The sequence below is a fragment of the Motacilla alba genome, chromosome 2 (assembly GCF_015832195.1).
Source record: "Motacilla alba alba isolate MOTALB_02 chromosome 2, Motacilla_alba_V1.0_pri, whole genome shotgun sequence".
Classification (NCBI taxonomy): domain Eukaryota; kingdom Metazoa; phylum Chordata; class Aves; order Passeriformes; family Motacillidae; genus Motacilla; species Motacilla alba.
The window spans coordinates 42639269-42654228 of record NC_052017.1 but is presented as its reverse complement, the minus strand read 5'-3'; the positions used below and the strand labels follow the sequence as shown (position 1 = coordinate 42654228).

Genomic DNA, 14960 nt, shown 5'->3' with positions numbered 1-14960 from the left:
TAAGTACACTTAGAAAAGCTGCTGAGCTAAATATACTTTTTTTCTTTCTGAAAGTCACCTAACCTTTCCACTAACCCCTTTCTTTCTGAAGTCACTTAACACAGCTCACCTTCAAATTTTCCTGCTTACTTGGGCCTAGGAATGTATGACAATCCTTTCCTCCACAAAATCATGCTTAAGATCAAGCAGTTCACGGAGTTTAACTTCTGTGCTTTATTTCTAATAATGCCTCCCACCTTTTACTCTCTACGCTTCAAGTTCCCTCCCCATATAATAATAGTAATAATTATCATGTAAATTTGTGGAAAGCTTTAGTGTCTGCTGCTAAAGAGTGTTAAAAGGTAGGTGCTAGTGATTGCCATTGCGGCATCACAGGTGCCTTTTAATGGCACAGAAGAGCTGGATTGCTGAGCACTGCACCTGGAAGAAATGCCTTTTAGGAGCCAACAGACCCAAAGATTGACTCAGCCATAAGACTGATTGATTCTTCAAGAAGTATATGAACCACAGCCTCTCCTACCTCACTCAAACCTTTAGCCCAACCTTCCTTGTGCTCCTTTCCTACCAGTGTCCACCTCCCACTGAGCAGGTGTTTCCCAAGCAGCAACATCAATTGCTTCATTAAAATTAAGAACAAATAGAGATAAAACAAAGCAATCAAGTCTAAAAAAAAATTCTCAGCATACCCTAGACAGTATCTTTGGTAAGGAGTTTCCTCTGTCCAATCCACTACTCCCAAGTCCCATCCCAGAGCCAGGCAGCCTGCTGATGCCAACCAAACTAATGCAATTACACTGTCTGGATCATTATTTTTTAATATTTTCTTTCCTGGCTAGAGTTAAATCTTCCTTTTTGTGCTGCAAACTAAAGGAAAGTTGCTGGTTAGGGTTTCATAGCTCCACCTACACAAGCTGAGTGCAAACCATCTCAACTTCTTCCCTGACCTTTCTTAGTTTCTATAAAATTAACCTTCAGGTTTCTTTAGCAACAGCTAAGATACCCTGACATTTTCTGCTTCCAAGACAATCCCTTCTTTGCCAATCAAGGCCATTTTCCAGTGTTATGAGGTTTTCTTTTTATTCCTTAAGAACCATTGTGTTACATCAGCATTTGCCACCCTCCACCCCCTGCAGCACAAATTCTAAAGTCTTTAGCTCTAAATATCTTCAGTATTTACCACCTTGATTTTTTTTTCCTGTGATGACTTCACCGGCCTGTTCCTTTAAATGTTTTGAAAATTAAAAAAAAAAAGGAAAAAAAAATATTTTCCTTGTTCTTTTCCTTAATGGAAAAAAAAAACCAAAAAACTTTTTAAACACTGGTTCCATTCTTCTCTGCAATATCTTTATAAATACTTACCCAAGGCTAAAGTGACATCACCTCACTTAGCTCAGTTTTTTACTGTTCCTAAAGAAACTATAACTAAACTGTATTAGTAGCGCTGGTAGCAAAGGAGTTTGAGGACGACGGTAGAACGGGGTCAAATGTACTCGACTATCAAAGTTAGCATCTCCCTGGCACACATTCGGGAAGCCGGGATGCCCTAGCACAACCTCAGGGACGTTATTACCTTGTTTCAAGACTGTGCAAGACTCAAAACACCGGGCAGCGCCCACATTCCCACACAGCAAGGGGCGAGGGCGGCGTCCCCGTTCCTCACCCCTCCGGGACAGGCGGCACTCCCCGGGAGCCGGCGGTGTCCCACGTCCCCGCCGCTCCAGCGCCTGTCCGGACGGCGGGGCTGCGGTGCCTGGGGGTGCCCGTGTCCCCTGGGGCAGGCCGGGCGGCGGCAGAGCGGGAGCGGCCGCGGCGCTCCCGGGGCTCCCGGCCCGGCCCTCCCCGTTCGCGGCCCCGTCGCCAGGAGACGGCGCGCGGGAGGAGCGGGAGGAGCGGGAGGAAGCGGATCCGGCATGGGAGGGCCGCGCGTGTCACTGCCGGCACCGCTTCCGGCGCCATGGGCGTCCAGGGGCTCACGGGCTTCGTGGAGGAGCGCGGGGTGTTCTTCACCGAGCTGCGGGTGCGGGACACCAAGCTGGTCATCGACGGCAGCAGCCTCTACCACCGCCTCTGCTTCGCCCCCGACGCCGACTTCCGGCGCGGCGGCGACTACGGCGCCTTCGCCGCGGCCGTGCGCGACTTCTTCGGCGCCCTGCGGGCCTGCGGCGTCGCGCCCTTCGTGGTGCTGGACGGCGGGCGCGGCGCCGAGGACAGGAAGCTGCCCACGCTGCGGGGCCGCGCCGCCGAGCAGCTGCGGGCGGCCCACGGGCTGTCCCGCGGCGCCGGCGGCCGCCTGGCGCCGCTGCTGACCCGCGAGGCCTTCGTGCAGGCGCTGGGCCGGCTCGGCGTGCCCTTCGTGCAGTGCTTCGCCGAGGCCGACCGGGAGATCGCCGGGCTGGCCAACCGCTGGGGCTGCCCCGTGCTCTCCCTCGACAGCGACTTCTTCGTGTTCGACCTGGCGGGCGGCTACTGCCCGCTGTCCCACTTCCAGTGGCAGAGCGTGCGCGCCGCCGCGCCGCAGGGCTGCTACGTGCCCGCGCGCTGCTTCTCGGCCGAGCGCTTCTGCGGGCACTTCGGGCGCCTGAGCAAGGCGCTGCTCCCGCTCTTCGCCGTCATGCACGGCAACGACTTCGTCGGCCTGGAAGCGCTGGAGGCGTTCTTCAGCAAGGTGCGCCTGCCGAGGGGCTGCGCGGCGGGGCGGGGCGGCAAGCACCTCCGCCTGCAGGGGCTGCTGAACTGGCTGGCGCAGTTTGCGGAGCCCGCCGAGGCCGTGGACAACGTGCTGAAGTACCTCAAGAAACACCAGAGGGAAGAAATACGGGAGATTCTGTGCGCTTCAATGGAGGACTATGCTCCGTCTGACGTGAATCTCGAGGACTTCTTTCAGAATGGGAGCTATGAGTGCGAGGCTGCCAGGAAAGCAGACGTGCCGCAGTGGGTACTTGATGCTTTGTCGAAAGGTAAGCTGGCCCCGTTCGTCATCAATGCCCTGATACTTAGAAGTACCTTCCTCCGCGTTCAGGTGGAGAACATGCAGAGACCCAGTGCTCATAGCACAGCTTTGCCCATCCGACAAGTTATCTATGGACTGCTTCTGAGAGTATCTCACAGTACTGAAGATGCCTCTCCAAGTAAGCAGACCAGCGAGCTGCCCATTGTATGTGAATTTGACAGATGCCAAAAGACGCTTAAAAAAACATCTGTTCAAGCAGCAAGCCTACCCCCAGGTTTTTGTGATGATCGTTTTCCTTTGGACAAGTTAATGGAGGTAAATGGTTGTCACAACAGATCGCAGTTCACAGTGTTTCACGAGTGACACAAAAATAGTTGGGACTCACGTTTGCCATCTGGCCACTAAATGTGGTGTCTGAACTAAGCCACCTCAGTAACTAACTACTTAATACAGAAGTATCTGTGATATTTAAGAAGCTACATCAGGTTGTCTTCATGTCCTTACCTTCCTGCCCCCTCCAAGTGTACCAAGACAAGTATAAGAGAAGGTGTAGTGTGTGTGTACATGCTGTACTCCCTGCATTTTCCATTGGAAGCCCTTATTTCATCCTGTGTATTTTGCTACACTAATACTTGCCTTTTTATTGGGAAGGAATTCAGTTTCATGTAGTTTAGGAAAGTCCGATTTTAACACTACAAAAACTAATTTGTATTTGATGAAGCTGTGTAATGTTTCAGAGCAGTGTTCTGAAACAAAATCTGACCCATGCCTTTTTACTAGAAGTCATTATTTCAGGTGTGAATGTTGCAGCTGCCCAGCAGTTTTACCTGCCCCAAGTGTGCTCCTGCTAACATGGCTCTGACACTTGCCAGACAGAGCAGAACAGCACCGGAAAAACACCTGAAAACCACTGGAAAGCTGTACTAGGCTAGTCCCAGTCACCATTTTAGCACTTCTATGTAAATTGTAATGGTTAAGACTGTAACTCTTGCCATAATGGGAAGTAGTAATCTCCCATTCTCAAAGTTGCATAATTTAGGATTTGTATGCAGAAATTTCTGCAACGTCCAGAAATACAATCCATGTGTTTTAATTCTGCATTTTTAAGGCACATATGCTATCCATTCTGGCTTTCAGATTGACTGTTGACACATCTGTGTCTGTGGGCAGTGCTGAATGTTTTTATGACTTGCTGGTGGCTGCTTTGTAAAGGAACCAAGTCTATCCCTGCTATACCCATTAAATGCTACGGACAGCTGTGGGTTCAAAGTACAGGTTACTTTACACGGGTTATTGGCACACGCCTTTTAAACAAAACGCAGCACTTAAGAGCTTGAAAAATCAAATTTCATGTTAAGAGACATTAATGGCACCGTACTTCAACCTTGGTGTGTGTGCTGTTTGTTTAATGAATTTGAGCTTTGCTACTACAGCAACTTTCTTTAGTGAATATATGGGAATTATCAATTGAACAAAAGGTTAGAAGAAGATATGTTCAGCATTTCAAGTGCTCCAGGCAAAACTGACTTCAGTTGCTCTTTTGCTGTGAGAATGTCTACCTAAGAGTAGACAAAACAATCCTAATCAAGATTTACAAAGTGCTCAAATTGCAGCTGAACAGCTTGCTGCAATTCTGCATGCATGAAGTTATGGAGAAAGCTTATAAGACCACTTTCTGGAAGTTAAATGGCTCAGCAAAAAGGGAACATGTGCTAGGAATTAATTACTTATTAGTTACTTTTATCTTTCTCCCTGACGTTTAACTGTGTCATTTTTAAAGTCTTAAGCAGTATTTAAAAATATTTTCTGTTCAGAATATCTATGAAACTTTAATAATTTTTTATCAAAAACCTATAGCAGTAACTAATTTAACCAGAAACTTACTGGTCTTTTAGAAATTGCTCACAACAGATCAAGTCTCTTACCTCCAAATTTTAAATTTATTTTCAGGTGCCTGTTTCATGCCGTCAGATGCTTTTGCTGGAGACTCTGGGAGTGAAAATGAGTTTCCTAGAACCTCTCCCAAGTCATTTACAACTCCCTGTTGCTGTAACGTGTTACTGGATACGTTGTTCAGAACCAAAAGTTAAGCTGAACCAATTAAAGGCTCTGCTTCTAACGATAGTTTCTGGAGAACTGCAGAGGATAACCGATGATCCAGGTATGTCTCTAAAGAATGAAGTTTTAGGTGTTCAGCTACTAGAGAAATCCAGACCATAATTCATTTTTCTGCATTTATAGGGAGTTGTCCAAATTTAGAGGAATTAACCTTGGTTTACACTATATCCTGAGGTGTCATGCTCTATGCATTGATATGCACTAAGAAAAAGTGCTAACCATCAATTTAACATTTTATATAGGTAAAACATTAATTTTCATTCATAAGTACTTTCTTTAGGATCAAAATATTAATTCAGATATAAAAGTTACAAAAAATATGCTTAACGTACTCAGGCATCAAAAAACTACTGTTGAAGCGTTCCAATTTTTTTTTTCCTTATGAGTTTTTCTAAAAACATTTGTAGTTAAAAATGCTGAGTTCCCTAGGCACACTGTCTATGCGTTGCAAATTTGAAAGTATTAAATAATCACAGAAATTGCTTCACTAATATTTATACCTGTTAGGGTTATGGACATTTCCTCCAGGGGTCCTTCATTTGATGGCAAAGATGATGCATGCCGGGGTTATACAGTTTCTTTAGGTTCTGGTTTGTAGAAACTAGACTGACAAGGTTTCCAAGCAGGTTGTAGTGAGATGGAAAGCTTGTTTGGATTTGATCACACAGAATCAATGAGGTTGGAAGAGACCTCTGAGATCACCGAGTCCAACACATGACTGAGCAAAAACCACCCTGTCAACCAGACCATGGCACTGTGTGCCACATCCAGTCTTTCCTTAAACACCTCCAGGGACAGTGACTCCACTACCTCCTTGGGCAGCCCATTCCAGTGTCTCTTCACCCTTTCTGTGAAGAAATTCCTCCTAATGTCCAAGCTAAACCTCCCCTGGTGCAACTTAAGGCCATTCTCCTTGCCCTATTGATTGTTACCTGGGAGAAGAGACCACCCCACCTGGGCTACACCCTCCTTTCAGGTAGAACCAGGGAGAAGACATTACTCTATACATTGCAGATACCTTTTGTACTGTTCACAGCAGGACATTTATTTCCAAGTTGTTTTTTTTTTTATAACCTAGATCCCACAGTTCTACCTGCTGAAGATGACTGCGTTGCATATAACGAATTTCTAAAATGGAAGGAAAAGAAATTGCAAAATAACGACTTTGATTTAGATGCTGCACACAGTTTTTGCCAGTGGCAGTGCTGTCTTCAGATGGGATTGTATCTCAACCAGCTACTTGGTACTCCTCTCTCTGAGCCAGACCTCAGTAGGTAAGGTTGTTCCAGAAATCTGCTTTCCACACAAGCCCCTGATGGAATGAATGTATTAACATGTTTCATTTTCCCTGTCAAACTCCCTACTTTAAAGGAGTTACAAAGAAAAAGCACTTTTTATAAAGAAAAATACATTTGGTATAGGAGTTATAGGAGTTGACTGTTGGATACTGTATGTTTTTGTCATCAAGCAACATGTTTCTGTACCTGTCCTGTTGAGGTGCAATTCTAAATGCAGATTCTCTCCTTTTGAGCAGGCTTTACACTGGGACCCTTGTGCACCGACTGTATCAAGAGCTTAAATCAGCACCTTCAGTGGAAAATCTGTTTATCTTATCTACAAAAATGGCTCAGCTTTATCTGGTTTTGTTAAATACAGTGGAGTCAATAGTCTCTCCAGACTTCTTTCAGAAGATGAACAAGACCAGATCAGAGTCCTGCAAAAAGAGGAAAGCATCTAGTAAGAAAAAAACAGCCACCCGATGTGCTGTGCCAGAAACTCAGCATTTGTGCAATGTTAACAGGTTTGCAGCACTGGAAGTGGATGACTGAAAGCACTATTCTTGGAATAACTTCTAATGCCATGCTGATGAAAGAAGTAACATTAAAATATGTCACTGTATTGGAGTTTGCTCAACTGTTTTCACACAGGTTCCTGATTCAATCTTTACCAAACACCTTGGTTCAGGGGATTTTTATGTACCTTTTTGTAACTTACATTTTGTCACTTTACATTTTGTAACTTACTTTGTATAAAAGAAATGCTGTCTAAAAGTTGTGGCGTTTTCTTTTTCTTTACGGGTATCAGTCTAATTGAAAATGAGAGCAAAGTCATTTAGCATTTCAAAGGAGGCCTATTTTAGAGAAGTTCTTTTCCTGAACATTTATAGTTGGCTTTGCCTCATCTCCCTGAATACTTCATTTACAAAACATCCAACTGTAAAGTTTGTGTTTGAGGAACACAGTGGTCACAGTCTAACAGCCGAGATTAAAAGAGAAATTGACAGGTTTAAAAATAGTGGAAAGTCAGTCATTACTGGTAGAGTACTTTTACTTGCAGGGAGAGGTAGCTTTGCTCAGTGACAACTGAGTAAGTTGTGCTTGCAGTATTACAGGTTCTGACAGTACTCAGGGAGAAACTTCAGATTTTATTTCTACCCCTTCCGCCTGTGATGTGTTAAAAAAAGACTTACATGCCCACACAAAGCTGTCACATGGGAGCAAGTTTCTACAGGTTTGCTAATTCTCAGTAGTTGTCATAGTAATTGTGTACAATCCTCTGCTATTGAGCTGCTGCCACTCTTATTCTTTCTACAATGGCTGTTCTGACTTCCTCCATGTACACTAATTACTTGATAAACCCCTGCTATCTACACGGTAATACTGAGAAACAATTTATGAATTTTCTTTTAAAATCCTACATCATCTATTCCTCAGTGCTTTGCATTAGCAAACTTTCCATCCTATTTAGTTTATATAAACACTTCTATTATTAAACTATTGGTTTTCCCTATGTAAAACATAGTTACATTTGTGGTTTTTCTTCTCAAGAATCTCCATATCTTTTCATGCATTTAGGAAAATCATGACTTCCACCTCTATTCATCAAGCTTTGCCTGAACTTGCCAGAATTCAAGCTTGATTCCTGCACTATGTGTTCAAGTTTTCAGCTCTGCTTATGCTCCCTATTACCTGTTCCCTTGGAAGTAACTCACCGTCTTATTTAGGAGTTAGAGGAAAGATCCCCTATACTGTACAGCTGAGTGTTGATACTGCCCAAATATAGTCAACGAGAAAAGAATAGATCTGTAAGATGTTACACTAAAGAGAGAACTAGTTTGGAGATACAGCCTGTCCTAGCAAGATGTAACTTTTTTTCCAGCACAAAGGCTGCTACTTACTGAACTACCAGCAGATGGCACATACACCCAACCACAAGCCAGACCCTCACAAACCATTTCTCTATAGGTTTCTAAGTACAGCAGCCTACAGCATCACATTTCCGTCAGATGACTTTAAAATAAAAGTTGAAACGGGTTACAGTCACTGATTTTACTGACCAAAACTGAAATTCTTAATTGTCCAAATCATCCTCTTCTCCATTATTTCGCCATATGTTTTATTTTACCAAGTTTGTAATTCCCTAGAGTTTTTTATCATCAGAAATAGTCACGTGCAAAATATAAAAATACAGGTGTATTTGATTCCACTTTGTTAGTGCTGGTGAGAAGAGCGATCTTCATTTACTCTGAATCCCACATCAGAAAACTGCTGGAGATCATAAAAATTCTTGAGACTTGATAAGAAATCATATTTTCAATTATATAATTCAGAAGACTAGAATAAGGTCAAATATTCCACTTTGGGATTAAAAACACTGTTACGACCACATGGCATTTTGAGAATACCTTTGGGAAAGCTGACTCAATTAAGAATTACTGTAGTGGAAATATGTTCTCAATGCAGAATTCAGCTGTTCTTTATTGCTAATGAAAAGATACACACTCATTGCAAAACCCGGTCCTGTAGGCTGAAGAAAATAATTACTGATTGTAGGGTTGCCATGCAGAATTTAAAGTAGTACAGTTTTCCTTTTTGACTCATTATAGGTTTTCCATCTTCTATGTAGGAAATTTAAAATATAAAGGGCCTTTACTTATTAAAAGCAAAATTCTTTATTCTATGCTTCAGTAGAAGCAGGCAAATTCCTCAGTTGTTGCTTATTTCTACCCCATAAGAAAAGCCTCTTAATTTTTATGGAAAGTTCCCACTATTGATTCAACTGCTCTGGAAAAAAATCTCTTAAGCCTGCAGTAAAGTGCTAATGAATCACAAGAGGAGCCAAAACAATTGCAACGGAATTCAGTCCAGGCATGTTTTATATATAATAACATTGAATTAGATTTATTACTTGTTAGTATTTTGCCTTCCATTGGAAAACACAGCACCAAAACTTCTGGCAAATTTTAGTGAACTACATTCAACTAAGCCCACCCTGCAATAAGGCAAAATTGTCCTTAAGAGACTGAAATTGTATTTGTCTAGAATGATGTACCTTATTCAGAAAGTTGGATTTGTGCTGGGAAAGGGGCACTTGGTAACATTTGTTTAAAGACTTGGCAATGATGCTTCCAATCTAAGACAACAATCTAGCATTCATCTGTACTTACCTAGATTTCAGGGACTCCAAGAGCAGAGCACAAAGCAGTCAAATCTCATGGAAGAATATCAACCACAAATTAAGACTTATTATGGGACAGCTATAGCTGCTGTCCCTTCACAAAAGCAGTTTGTTCGAGATTCTTTATCAGCATGCAGTCAGCTTTTACTATCTGTCTTTATTAATGAACAACTAAGGATTTTATTAACGAAGTGTTCTGGAATTGTATCGAAATACCGAACACACTACAACACTGAACAGCCACACCCCACTTGCCGAAGACAGTAATTGTTCAACAACTGTCAAATTTGTCCAACTTCTGAAAGGCAGAACTGCTGCAAGTAAGAAACTTTTGCTTGAAGACACAAAAGCATTTCTGTAAGAGGTCAGGCCCTCCCAGCTCAGTGGTAACAACCCCAGGAAGAGAGGAGGGCCAAGTGCTGCAGGATCTTTGTCTTTACACAATCACATCTCCAGCACATTGGTAGTCCTGGTATTATGGACATACTGAGGGTCAGGAGGAGCCATGGATGAAATGCATGTATAAAGCAGACTGAATGTGCATTCCTGCCCAGTCTGCAGCCCCATTTCCTGGCAAAGTCTAGGAATCCTACAGGAAAAAAGAAGAAAACAATTCCAGTAACATTAGCAGAGAAATTTGTACTGCACTTTCGAGCATGGCATGTGGGCCAAGTCACAATGGCAAGTGCAGAAATATCCCAGTGTCTGTTCATGACAATTCCTCCTCAAATGACAGGATGAGCACTGTGACAGCATGGGCCAGAGCAAATGCCACTGCCACCATTTTCAGGCTACAGTGAGGAGGGATGCACATGCACAAGTTTACAAGGGAAAGAGATACCACTGTGTCTTTGATGCTCCGCAGAGACCTTTAGACATCCTTTTCTCAAGATGCTTTAGGTGACAGTCTTGCCCTGTTGTCATCAGTGCCATCCCATCATCCTTCCAAGAAATGCAAGAAACTATTTTGAGGAAAAGCACTATTTCCAATTAGTGAATATTAGAGTATTCAGACACTGTAATATATTAAAAATAATTTTACAATGTCAAAACAAATCTACTATAATGCTTTCTAGCTCCAATTCTGAGTAATTGAAGAGTAATTCTGAGGGTTAAAATTCAAAGTTATCCTACCAGGAAAAAGGGTTTTTTTATGAACAGGAAGGAAGGAAGACAGAAGGAAAATGAAGCTTCTTTAAGAGAGGGATGGGGTTTTTTTTTTGCCCAGTGAGGATTATTGCATTAATTTTCTAATTCAGCACACTACAAATAATTTCCATAATTACTGTCTCATAAATCACTCAAGTGATCTCACAGTCATAAGCTAAAGTCAATATGGAACAAGACACGAAACAAAACCTGTATCTGCAATGGCATCAAACCAAGCTCGTTCACTTCATGTAAATGCCAGTTTCTTCTAAAACAAAGAGATGACACACTTATAAGAAAAGCAAACATTTACTTCAAATTGCAGTATAGGCTTTTCAATCACAGAAAAAGAAAAGAAAAACAGTGATCCAACAGCGGTCACATCCTGTGCAAAAAAAAAACCAAACTTGGGATACAAAAAAACTGTAGCACAAGGTACTTGAGCCGCTTACACATTGCAGGATAAAGTAAATAAATACAGTAGCTAGAATATGGCACTCTTGTGACAGACTCTAAACCCAGTGGAATGCCTCTGAAATATTTTTATCCTTGTATTAGTAGCAAAGTCCCACCACCATAAAAGTAGAATAGTACAATGCTTTAAATAAAAACAAACTAAAATATTTATATCTAAGAGAAGGATTTTACACAGTTATATCTTTTAAGTGCAGAAAATGGGACTTGGGCTTAGATCTCTCTTTAAATTAACCCCTGCCCCCTCCCCCCCACAATACCATTCAATCTTAAAAGTAAATTTATGCTTGAGGAAAAATGTTACCAAAGTTGCATAATTTCATTTGTTACTTCCACAGCTGGAAGTTAAATTCTAAACAGTCTTGAAACATGAAGTTCCTCATTAGCCAGTGAAACAAAGGGCTTGTCAAAAGCCCTCAGGATTTCTTTATCCTCCAGATAGTGTTTTGCTTTCTCCAACATCTTTAGACAGCAATCGCTAAGTTTGCAAACACAAGAATGCAATATGCATCATACATCAAGAAAAGACGAAGTTGATGAAGAAGAACTTCCACGTTTCTGGATCTTTTCCTTGCTTCTTTCAAACTTCTTTATTAGCTCAGTCACTATGCACACAGAGGAAGTGAGTCCCAGAAGAAACAGTAAATCTGGAAAAGATAATTAGCCTTCTTTAAAGTTGCTATTTCAGGCTAAGGGGAGACTTAAAAAAGAACAAGACTGACGAGACTTTCAAATTTTCTCCCAATCATTGGCAAAGTTCAGGAGAAGTGAAGCAAGATTCAATTTTTTGGAGGCCCAGAAGATTAACATGCATGGTTTATGCACAAATCATAAATACATACAAGATATTAAAAGCTTTTAAAGTATTTAATAGACTTATTTTCAGCAACATAATTAACCTAATTCTGAAAAATATTAATATAATCAGAAATTATGCTACAATAAATACATTTATTTCATTACAATCACTTAAATCCAGAAAACTACAGAAGTAATAAACCTTTGCCAACAGCACTATGTGTCTAAAACTTTTTAAAATCCTCCTGTTTATTTACCCTACGACAATGCAATCAATGTTAAAGGATTGGATTTCTAAGTAAGGTGATTACATTTAGAGAAAAAAATTGTGAACTAGTTAAATTAACAGTGCTCAGAAACCTAAAAAGTCAATAATTTTCCCTGCAACAAAATTTAGATTAAAAACTCCCAAATAAATTACCGCCTTTATAAAAATTTAAGAACACACTGATCAGTTATGTACCATATGCATTTAAATCATGATTCCCAAAGAAAACATCTAGAATGATTCAAAAAACTAAAAATCAAATCAACGAAACAAACAAAACCTAAAAAAACCTCTACCCAAAAAAAAAAAAAGCATCAGCAGGCTTTACAAATAGCCAGAAAGGGATCTTACAGAACCACCACCCACCACATTCATAAATTAATCCTTAATGGACAGTTTTGAAAAGGAAACTGTTCTTACCCAAGACACTCAGGCTCTCTGTTTGGAAAACCTTCTGAAGTGGAGGAAAGTAAATGACCAATAACTGCCCCATTATAGATCCAAGGACAGCATAGCAGAACATTTTGTTACTGCAAAGTCCAATCTCAAACACAGATTTTGTCTGTAAAAACAATAATATGTTACATTAGGATTACAGTAATATGTAATCTTAATTATCTAAACAAGAAACTACAATTTCTTTTCATCCAGACTTTTAGAAAAATATAAAATATTACTCTTGACATCTTAAATAATCCAGAACATGTTATTGAACAGGCTAATCACATTTTCTCCCTGGTAAATAGAATACAAGTCTTGTCTTCACAGTCAAGAACTTGCATATTGATCTCACTGTTCCACGAGTACAGTTCATCAGAAAAAGGTTACCCCTACACTATTCCATAACAAATAAGACTGCAAATTACAGTAAATGTGGTAATGTATACTATCACAAAATTTCAGACTTGTTTCCTTAAAATGAAAAAATATACACAGATAAAAAAATACAGAACAGTTTCAGAAACTTTCCTTGAACGATGGGTTTAGAATTACAGAATATAAAAGCTAAGGCCTTCAAGAAATTTCACATTCTGGTAAGGATGCCGAACTGACAGAATTTCCAGGAAGATTAAAAAACCAACCAAGTATACACAGCACTACAAAGGACCATCACACTTCAGCTCTTAATAACAACTTTATTGCTTTTGTCAGGATACCACCATGTAAACAAATTAGGTAATTACTTTATCTGTAATTTAAGACATCCTCCCTAGTAAACACATGAAACTCTGAGCTTAACAGCAGATGTGAAGTAAATCTGCAGGAAAACACTTGAAACAAACACAGCAAGATCTTCCCTCAAAGAAGTGTTAATACTGTCTAAATGGACAGTATGAATCACTTACCTGAGATCTAGAACTCAAAGCATTGAACATGTCAAAAAATACAAAACAGGTGAAAGTCATGGTTGTATCTCGCGGTGTTATTACATTGTCTCTTAACTGCCAACAAAATAAAATGAAATGGCTTTAGCATGCTTTAAACCCTCCACAAATAAAGTCAATTAAACAAAATTATTACAATAATTCTACAATAAGTTTTACCAGTTAGGAAATGAAAGCAAAAGGAAGTTGTCTGCCCCAAGCTGATTCATTAAATCATACATTAAATCAGTAATTCATAAAAATTTGTAATTCCAAGCTATGATTAAATGAAGCCTCCTGACCAACATTTATTCTAGCACATGGAACAGCAGGAATTCTATGATGCACTACCACTACCAAATGTTCACATAACATTTTTCTCTACTGGGAAAACGAAGTCAAATGGCTGTTTCATAATAATCTTGTTAGAAGATCTACATAATTACTTTCTATGGGCAAAGTTTCCAAAGCAGATTTGGAACCTGGAAAAGTCTATGTTAAAATAGAGATTGGGGAGGAAAACTGTATTTCACTTTTCAACAACTGTTTTGAAAAATCTTCTCTCTACTCTGCTAGTATTAAATAAGCACAGACAAAACTCACAACTAAGCTCATATTAACTCTGAATTCCAACTGCTGGTATAAAAAGGATTTCTTTTAAATTAGGTTGTTACTGTTTTAAGTTTTGCACTTTTTTCATACCTCTCTCCAGAAGACAAACAGTGTTCCACAGACGATAATTATTGATGAAACCAGTATTTTAACGATCAGGTTTTTGGTCAGAATGCTGTCCTTCAGATTTCTTGGAGGTTTTCGAATAATATCTTTATCCACAGGCTCCACCCCAAGGCTTACAATTAAAAGAACATTTTACATTTTTATCATCATAAAATTAATTCACTGCTTCTAACTTAAGGATTCGATTTTCTGAGTTTAAAAAAAAAAAGATTTAATGCTAGCTCCTCATCATCTCTCACTCCACCATCTACTGGCAGTGAAGAGGGTCAGAGGAAGAACCCAGAACACTGCAATACAAGTTTCATGGGCATATCCATGGATCTTTAGATATCTTTACTGCCCCCATATAATTAGCAAACTAAATAGAATTAACACAGAAAAATACTACAAACATTGAAGTTCACAGAGAATGACTAGGTTGGAAGAGACCTTCAAGATCATCGCATCCAACCCATGCCCTGACACCTCAACTAAACCATGGCACTGAGTGCCACATCCAACCTTTTTTTAAACATATCCAGGGATGGTGACTCCACCATCTCCCTGGGCAGACCATTCCAGTACTTTATCACTCTTTCTGTAAAAAACTTTTTCCTAATATCCAACCTACATTTCCCTTGGCACAGCTTAAGGCTGTGTCCTC

General features: G+C 40.5%; 3 protein-coding genes across 15 annotated transcripts in view; 1 reads left to right on the top strand and 2 right to left on the bottom strand.

Moving 5' to 3' along the window:
• Positions 1 to 1711, bottom strand: part of NEK11 (NIMA related kinase 11) — an 82931-nt gene extending 81220 nt beyond the window's left edge. For all 4 annotated transcript variants that reach the window (XM_038161183.1, XM_038161181.1, XM_038161203.1 and 1 more), the window contains exon 1: positions 1571 to 1711. The gene's annotated coding sequence lies outside the window, so the exon portion shown is untranslated. The remainder of the gene's footprint in view (positions 1 to 1570) is intronic.
• Positions 1712 to 1714: 3 nt separating this feature from the next.
• Positions 1715 to 7853, top strand: ASTE1 (asteroid homolog 1). Its single transcript, XM_038161217.1, has 4 exons — positions 1715 to 3265; positions 4901 to 5111; positions 6147 to 6342; positions 6603 to 7853. Exons 1-4 carry the CDS (start codon positions 1955 to 1957, stop codon positions 6895 to 6897), a joined length of 2013 nt encoding a protein of 670 aa, XP_038017145.1. The 5' UTR covers positions 1715 to 1954; the 3' UTR covers positions 6898 to 7853.
• A 3806-nt stretch (positions 7854 to 11659) lies between these two features.
• The window catches only part of ATP2C1 (ATPase secretory pathway Ca2+ transporting 1), a 62264-nt gene continuing 58963 nt past the window's right edge, over positions 11660 to 14960 (bottom strand). For all 10 annotated transcript variants that reach the window (XM_038161087.1, XM_038161142.1, XM_038161133.1 and 7 more), the window contains 4 exons: positions 14282 to 14429; positions 13562 to 13657; positions 12636 to 12777; positions 11660 to 11796 (listed from right to left, as the gene is read on the bottom strand). In XM_038161087.1, coding sequence (XP_038017015.1) covers positions 11660 to 11796; positions 12636 to 12777; positions 13562 to 13657; positions 14282 to 14429 — 523 coding nt within the window. The remainder of the gene's footprint in view (positions 11797 to 12635; positions 12778 to 13561; positions 13658 to 14281; positions 14430 to 14960) is intronic.

Excerpts from the sequence above, each read along its gene's own strand:
- ASTE1 (XM_038161217.1), top strand. The coding sequence starts at position 1,955 with ATGGGCGTCCAGGGGCTCACGGGCTTCGTGGAGGAGCGCGGGGTGTTC. Across the intron at positions 3,266-4,900 it reads CTTTGGACAAGTTAATGGAG|GTGCCTGTTTCATGCCGTCA; the intron begins GTAAATGGTTGT and ends ATTTATTTTCAG. Across the intron at positions 5,112-6,146 it reads GAGGATAACCGATGATCCAG|ATCCCACAGTTCTACCTGCT; the intron begins GTATGTCTCTAA and ends TTTATAACCTAG.